Source organism: Panulirus ornatus, chromosome 13 (assembly GCF_036320965.1).
Source record: "Panulirus ornatus isolate Po-2019 chromosome 13, ASM3632096v1, whole genome shotgun sequence".
Classification (NCBI taxonomy): Eukaryota; Metazoa; Arthropoda; class Malacostraca; order Decapoda; family Palinuridae; genus Panulirus; species Panulirus ornatus.
The window spans coordinates 45296830-45305570 of NC_092236.1; the positions used below are offsets into that span (position 1 = coordinate 45296830).

The following is an 8741-nucleotide window of genomic DNA, read 5'->3' on the forward strand; positions in this document are numbered from 1 at the left end:
CAAAGGCAAGCGTAGTAGGCACCATTACTCACCTGCCAGTGGCGGATGAAGACTTGCTGCTCGACTCTCTCTCTCTCTCTCTCTCTCTCTCTCTCTCTCTCTCTCTCTCTCTCTCTCTCTCTCTCTCTCTCTCTCTCTCTCTCTCTCTAATTTCTTTTCTATATGATCCCAATAATTTGAGTAAATATGAGCAAAGCGAATTATGTTATCGAATTATAATGTTCTTCAACAATTTTGACTTCTAGTGATTTCACTGATCACCTGTGTTATCCATTTTCTGAGTGCTAGCATTAACGTTAGGTTGATACATCATAAATACATAGACTTAAGGAAATGTTTCCTCGAGCAACCTGTGGTCTTGCAAGGCGTCGTACCGTCACATCAGATGCTATCGTCTTGCCTCAATATTTAGCGGTGTGTCGGTCCCTCCTCAACCGGGAAATTGGAAAGCTAAGTTGGCCGCCTGAGAATGATATAGTGAGTGTCTACAATGATAGAGTTGTGTGCAAGTGCTTGAGAGCAACTGACTTTCACTATGGTAATGCTCTCTCTCTCTCTCTCTCTCTCTCTCTCTCTCTCTCTCTCTCTCTCTCTCTCTCTCTCTGCCTACGTGAGAGATTGGGAACCCAACTGTTACCGAGTTTTGTGCCAACTTTTTTGTTTCTTCTATTTGCTCTGTCATATTTCTCGTCCTCTCTTTTCTTGTTACACTCTTCTTCCTGTAAATCTCTTTTTTATTTCCTTGTTCGATGCACTTTACCTATGCCAAACATTATGCATGATATTCTTTGCTTTCATGTACAACACTTTTCTTATCTATATTTCTATATGAAGTTATATCAGACAGTAATTACGGTGTACAATATATCTTCTGTGAAATTTCATTTCCCTTCTGATATTAATGCAGGATTTTATGTATAATGATCATAGTTTAATAGGAGAGCCATTACCAACTAGTGCAAGCAAGTGAATCAATTCTTATCACCTATAACAAGGTATTAAGATAGGTTGTACAAAAAAAGGAATATATATAGTGTCAATGTAACTTGTATTTATTAAACAAAGAGTAGCAAGAAAATAACAAAAGAATGGAGTTGACAGAGGTGTGCAGTGGCGGCGTCTCCCGGCTGCTATCTTGGGGTTACTAGTGGTATTCATAGGAAGGTTGCGGTGCTGGTTCTGGGCAGACAGTCTTGTAGGTCTTCTCTGTCTCCGTGACGGTGTGGTAATATGGTACCACGTCAGTCTGGTACTGGGTTTGGTACTGTACCTCGGTTGTGGTTACGTAGCTGTTCTTGTACACTGTGCTCTGCACGGTGTGGTAGTAAGGTTGAGTGTGGTAGTCGGTCTGGTACTTGACAGTGGAGACGTACTTTGGAATGTAGTGGGTGGTGGTGAGGTAATGGGGTAGGTACTGGGTCAAGTACTTGGTGTCGTAACGGGTCTCATACTCCACCTTTGATTTATAGACGGTATCGGTGATGTACTTGGGTACGTACTCGGTGTGGTACTGTGTCTGGTACTTAGTCTGGTACTGTGTATGGTAGATGGTGGTTGGGATGATCTGTTCCCTGTAGATCGTATGGAACACTGGGACCTGCAAATACAAACCACAAAAATGAAATAGCAAAAAAAGTGTTGTGTGGTTTCATACTTTCATGAAATGCCTGTCAGTGTAAAATGCAGCTTCGCTATTCTTTTTCTTTTTTTTTTCTTGTTGCCGTCTTTGATCTTATACGCGCCTAACGATGTGGTGGAGACGTGCGGGTCGTGACCACGTCTGCGCTTCCCACTCTCTAAGAAAAAAAAAGTTAAGACGTCTCACTGGTTTTCACTCGTGTCATTAATCATTCTAGTGATAGTTACTGAATGTTGCAGACTAGTGTGACACTTTACACGTACTTAGATTGTCTAGTCCAGCAGTAAGACTTAAGTGATCTGACAAATACTTTTCATCGATGGTGTCTACTGAACTGGGGTTGTTGGGAGTGAAATAAGAATGGGTGGAGATGGTAAGAATGGGTGGAGATGGTAAGAATGGGTGGAGATGGTAAGAATGGGTGGAGATGGTAAGAATGGGTGGAAATGGTAAGAATGGGTGGAAATGGTAGGAATGGGTGGAAATAGTATTTGGAAATCATCCCAAACTGTACTACGTTTTCCATGGCCGATGGTGTAAATTTTCTTCAAAGTTATGAGCTGAGTTGCAGCTTCAAGCTAATCATAAGGAGATTATCTCAAGCGAAGTGTACGTTAGAGTTGTAGGTGCGTTATGACGCTGAATATCTTTAATAACTGGAGAACAAGTGAATAATGTTTCTTGAGTATCTGATTCAGTCGTATCAAGTTGTGACCAAGATCATATAGCAGGTGAGACTGTGGCACCAAACGAGTGCTCGGACGTACACCGGACGGGCAGACGGACGAACGGACACTAATAGTGGTCAAAACGACCCCTACGTGCCTGTGCCAAGCATACTCAAGCAACATCAACCGAGAAAGTGAACTGTCAAGAGTACTGCGAACTCATCCGATTCCTGGAGTCGTGTTGGAAACTGTAACAGCACAAGACGTGACACCGTGCGATCAGGTCCCGTTACCAGTTGGTCAGTGTACGGCTTAGCAATGCTGACCAGACTCCAGGTGATACAGAGCGGGGCTTGCAACCCATGTATGAAGGCGTAGCTTATGAACAACAGCGTCAGTGATATATATATATATATATATATATATATATATATATATATATATATATATATATTTATGTGTGTGTGTGTGTGTGTGGGTGTGTGTGTGTGTATGTGAGTGTGTATGTGTTAGAAAGGACCACAATTTTGGGCGCGATCAAGTATATTCCTATGGGTCCACGGGGAAAATGAAACACGATAAGAACTTATCGTGTTTCATTTTCCCTGTAGACTCATAGGAATATATGTGTGTGTGTATGTGTGTGTGTGTGTGAATGTGTGTGTGTGTGTGTGTGTGTGTGTGCGTGTGTGACTGAACAAAATATATTTCCTAAATCTATATATGATCAGTATTCGCATTACATCTTTATCATTCTGTTTCAAAATGAATGAAAAGTTTTGAAACTGGAGATGATAATCGTACTGAATGATTGATTACGAAACGATCATAAGTCAAGACTTATACATACCTCTGAGGTATGGAAAACACGGAATGAACATGCTGGAAAATACGTCGAAAAAAATTTTGACATATGAATTCAAATATCAGTAAAATGCAGGTCAGTTAGTTCTAATGTGACCATGTATAAAGTTAGATGAAAGAGAGGGCAAATGTGTCCAGGGTAGTAAGTATCCTTAAAAGTCCAAATGAGTGGTTGATAGTAGTTAAGCAGTAGAACACTTGACGCTTTGCTTCAAATGATGTTCAGAAAAGATAATGGAATACGGTTTAGTCGGCTGCCAAGTGAGTGAAAGAGAATGGATGTCGTGCTTACTTTCAAGAAAGGAGATAGGGAAATTACACCCACGACTAACCCTTTCGAAGTGCTTGGCGTAGTGTGGGACGTAGTGGACCCTCGGATGACAACGTCCTTTTTTCTTGAATAAGGAGGGTTCAGCTAGCACTACTGCAGCCATCACAACCATCGCCAACACTGCCACACGTGCCCCAGCAGACATCATCTGTGGCACGAATCTTGAATCAATCATAAAGTCCCAAGAACTCCATACCTAGTCTGTACACACTAGTTACTCACTTTGAGTATTTAGAAGACGAAACTGATTTGGAATCAGAGCAAATGTGTAGGATAGTGTGGCCGACACCTCTCTCTCTCTTCTCTCTCTCTCTCTCTCTCTCTCTCTCTCTCTCTCTCTCTCTCTCTCTCTCTCTCTCTCTCTCTCTCTCTCTCTCTCTCCACCAAGTGAGAGGTTCAACCACGTAAGAGGGTAACCACTGGGCTACAACCAGTCACTAAGTTTGTATGTTTTCTGTAATGTGTGATACAGTGTGACAGAGGAGGCCAAAATCAGCAGATTACGAGAGATGGGTAGAGTTACATAGGGACACAGGCCATACAGACCCATGGTCCAAGAGAGGTGGTCTGGCTATAACACTAATGAAAAAAAAGATGCAGACCCATTAAAAAGCAGTAAGGAAAAGTACGGCAAAGCAAATGTTCCTTCCCCACTCTCTACTCCCTCTGGCAACACGCCGTATAGGAAATACAACTGAAATATCTGAAGTAAATTTCTATAAGAAGTTATGCATTAAAGTAAATGTGAAAGTAATGCATCCTCTCACCAAAGACATGCACCCCTTGATCTCTCTCTCTCTCTCTCTCTCTCTCTCTCTCTCTCTCTCTCTCTCTCTCTCTCTCTCTCTCTCTCTCTCTCTCTCCCTCTCTCTCTCTCTCTTGAGGATATATAAAAGGCTATGTCAAAGGTAAACTTAGATCTCCAGGCTCCCGACTTAACAGTTTTATATCATTCCTGACGTGGAATAATTGTATGATATATCCTTCCTGTTCCCTTAAAGCAGAATGAGGGGTAGCCATGATGCCCTTAACACAGTAGCCAGGCCGTGTGTGATAAACACAGTTCAATGTATCCATTCTTAAATGTCACGTTTTCACAAGTGGAGATTTTGATATCTATCTCCGCAGATTTTATCTACCTCGAAAGTCATGGAAGTGATACGAGATGTGCTGAACTAAGAACGAAAGACATTGTTTCAACTTCTCTGGGAGCAGAAAGTACACCTGTAGAGACACACAAGTAGAAAGCCTAGTGAAGTTAGAGAATAGAAAATCAAACTTGATCAGTCACAGGCATTAATGACACGGCTTAGCTTGCAAGAAAAAATAAATCATATGTGGGTTATACAGATGTAAAACATAATGGCACCTTTGCAAGAAGTGAGAAGCATAGATTTGCTGACTAACACAAGTCATATTTGAATCGTAAGTGGAAAAAAAATGTATTCTAGCCTTGACAACAAACAGGTTGATCAATAGTACCTTAGCTAGTAACGAACACCTACATTACTGCTCATCTAGCCAAGGAGGACAGAGTTACAGAGTAACTAGTATTAGACAGTCTAGTTAATGCTTAGTGAGCAAGGAACAACTTTACAAGTCGGCCAGATGGAAGGGCACGAAGTTAGGTGGAAGGTGCACACCATCGTGTCCAGGCACCAGCCAGCCTCTTATTCCTAGGGTAGTTTACAATGCTTTCTATGTCATGCTGATATCCACTGGTCGCCACCATTCCCACTGACGTCTACTCCTACCCAGAGCCTGAATGATGGTGTATGAGGTTATGATATATTAAGACATTTCAGTATATCGACCACAGGTTCCTTCCTATAGTTACCCTTTTAACGATCAAATCAAGAGTAGAGTGAGTGATTCTCCGTTACCTTGGGAGTTGCTTGCTCTGTGAGTCAGGGTTAGACACTGGAGTTCGAGCGGCGATGCACTATTTATATGCAGGAGATCCTACCTAGTGGCTTCCTGTTCGGTTCGGATGGAGACTTCTGTTTGATCTCCACTATGCATGACTGCTTTCCTCGGGCCTTTACTTGCAAAATGATCCAGAACCATATTGTTAAGGTGTTTAGGACATAGAAATGAAATGAAAAGTGTCTACCCATAGGTTTTAGGCCTTCTATCACCCAGGATACAAGAGAGAAACAAAATATCTCAATAAAATCACGTTAGTAAAATAGGAGTGGCCAACTTTCTTCTCCAGCCAGGCGCTGCTTTCAGTAAATAACGCCACGTGTTGCCTTTCTCATAGTATTATTTATCATCCTCATACAAAGAACCGATAATGTAGGTGGTAACTGAAAAAATAAACACACACACACACACATATATATATATATTTATATATATATATATATATATATATATATATATATATATATATATATATATATATATATATATAAATATATATATATATATATATATATATATATATATATATATATATATATATATATATATATATATATATATATATATATATATATATATATATATATATATATATATATATATATATATGGGAGCTGAGGCTGAAAACCCTTCCCACCAGTTTCTTACTATTCCAAAAGAAAGAACAGAGAAGGGGGGCCAAGTGAAGATTTCTCCTCCTAGGTTCAGTCCTCCGTTGTTAACGCTGCCTCGCTACGCGGGAAATGGCGAATATATATGAAAATATATACATATATATATATATATATATACGAATAAAGTGTATATGAACGCGCACCTTCATAGAACATACAAACCTCCAACAGCCAGGATCGAACCTGGGACCACTTGTGCAAGAGGCAGGCATGCTAACCGCTAGGCTAAGGGACTGTATAAAAGGAAACAACTATTCGAAATACTAAGTACTCGAATACCCTTCGTCTCACAATGGTGAGCAACGGGGTCTATCGGTTGTTTCCGAACAGAACACATAGCCAGCTGATAGCGTTTTACCGAACCTAACTGTACAACGCGGAGTTATATGAATACGAATAAAGTGTATATGAACGCGCACCTTCATAGAACATAAAACCTCCAACAGCCAGGATCGAACCTGGGACCCCTTGTGCAAGAGACAGGCATGCTAACCGCTAGGCTAAGGGACTGTATAATAGGAAACAACTATTCGAAATAATAAGTACTCGAATACCCTTTGTCTCACAATGGTGAGCAACGGGTGAGCATTTCCCGCATTAGCGAGGTAGCGTTAAGAACAGAGGACTGGGCCTTTGAGGGACTACCCTCACCTGGCCCAATTTTCTGTTCCTTCTTTTGGAAAATTAAAAAAAAAAAAAAACGAGAGGGGAGGATTTCCAGCCCCCCGCTCCCTCTCCTTTTAGTCGCCTTCTGCGACACGCAGGGAATACGTGGGAAGTATTCTTTCTCCCCTATCCCCAGGGATAATATATATATATATATATATATATATATATATATATATATATATATATATATATATATATATATATATATATATATATTGTTACGGGACACGTGTGTGTCTTTGTGTATGGTATTGATATTTCTTATCAGGACGAGGATTAAGGCCTCCCTCTGAGACGTCCTCGGAGCTTCAGTTCACACCAAGCATTAGGCTTAATAATTTAATTTTAATTTTATTTTGAAACCAGATGGTCATTTGTCCTTGAGCACCCCGACCCTTCTCCGAGGCGCGGGGATTAAGTTGTCATCAGCTGCGGAATACTTCACCACCGTACTGGACATGTCATCCCTGTAGGCTTACAAGAGGGAGGGTGATCTACGCAGTTTTGAGCTACGTATTCTCCAACCAATCAGAATATTTTTGATTCCCATAGCCAATCAAAATGTAAGGTTGTATAGCTAGCAGGGAACGCTTGTCTTTACTGTAATATATACCCATGACACCCGCTGAGTCTCTATCTTTCTAGCCCAGCGAGGTAAGTGGTCCACCCCTGCTGTAAGTCCTGCTGTGTTGTAAGCCTGTAAGCCCTGCTGTGCTATAAGCCCGTTACCCAAGTGTTGTGCTGTAAGCCCGTTATAATTATCAGTGTAATGTTATCGAAGAACTGCCATAGAGGAAAGAGAACTCCTGGCTTGAAATCCTATCTGGAATGTTAAGTCATGTACAAATGTTATCTTCAATGTTAAACTCAATTTCAATGTTAAAGTAATGTTTCATGCTTGATTTATGTGCCTATCTTTGTACACTTGAATTCTTTCATTATAAGTAGATTTAATGTAATGCTGGTCTTTAATTCAATCCCATAACTTTATTATTGTGTTATCCTGAGTTGTGCAACTTGACAAATATATAACGTCCTTGCAAGACAAGGAACAGTAGTATTTGTAACATATGTTACTGGCGACCTTGCCTGAATAAGTATTGAATTCGTAACAATATATATATATATATATATATATATATATATATATATATATATATATATATATATATATATATATATATATATATGTGAATGAACAAGGTGAACACCCTGTAAAGTTGTGCGCTGAAAAAAGACTTTTGATTAGGAATGCATCTCTTAAAAAGAGAGACAGCGGGCATTATTGGATTACAAGTTAATTGAATGGTACGCAAAAGAGAGACGTTTAGATGTAAACGTGGTGAGAGGGGCAGCCAGTGGAATGTCTTGTTACTATCTTTTGCAAGCGAGGGAGAAGATTTGTAGGGGTTTTCGAAAAAGAGGAAGCAATATTGGTGAGGAGAGTTGTGAGAGTAAGTGAGCTTTGAGAAAAATATTTGAATAAAAACTAGGAAAGATTGAGTGTCGAATGGCAAGAGGTGAGAGTAAATGAAGTGAAGGGAGTGCGTGAGGATTGAGAGGTATTAGGTAAGTAGTGATGGCATGTGCGACAGAGGCAAGTGACGAAAGGTGGGAGGTGGGTACACTGGAAAGGGTAATGCGTGGTGGAATGAAGTAAAGTCTCGACTGAAAGAGATAAAAGAGGCGTTTGGGTGGCACTTATAGGGAAGGAGTGCAAATGATTGGGGAATGTATAAAAAGAAAGCAGCAGGAGGTCAAGAAGAGGGCGCAGGTTTTGAAAGAGATCAAATGAGAGTTGGGGTAAGAAAATATCAGTAAACTTTAGGGCGAATATAATGTTTTGGAAGGAGGTAAACTAATGTGCAAAAAACAAGAGAATTCATAAGAACATCGGTGAAAGAGCAAAAGGGGAAGTGCTAACGGGTAGTAATGAAATGAGGATATGGAGTGAGTATCTTAAGGGACTG

At 40.3% G+C, this 8741-nt stretch overlaps 1 protein-coding gene across 1 annotated transcript; it reads right to left on the minus strand.

Moving 5' to 3' along the window:
• Nucleotides 1-1041: 1041 nt before the first annotated feature.
• On the minus strand, nt 1042-5421 carry LOC139752611 (uncharacterized). The gene is made up of 3 exons (XM_071668365.1): nt 5386-5421; nt 3504-3650; nt 1042-1597 (listed from the first exon to the last, which is right to left on the minus strand). Exons 2-3 carry the CDS (start codon nt 3648-3650, stop codon nt 1145-1147), a joined length of 600 nt encoding a protein of 199 aa, XP_071524466.1. The 5' UTR covers nt 5386-5421; the 3' UTR covers nt 1042-1144.
• Nucleotides 5422-8741: the final 3320 nt, after the last annotated feature.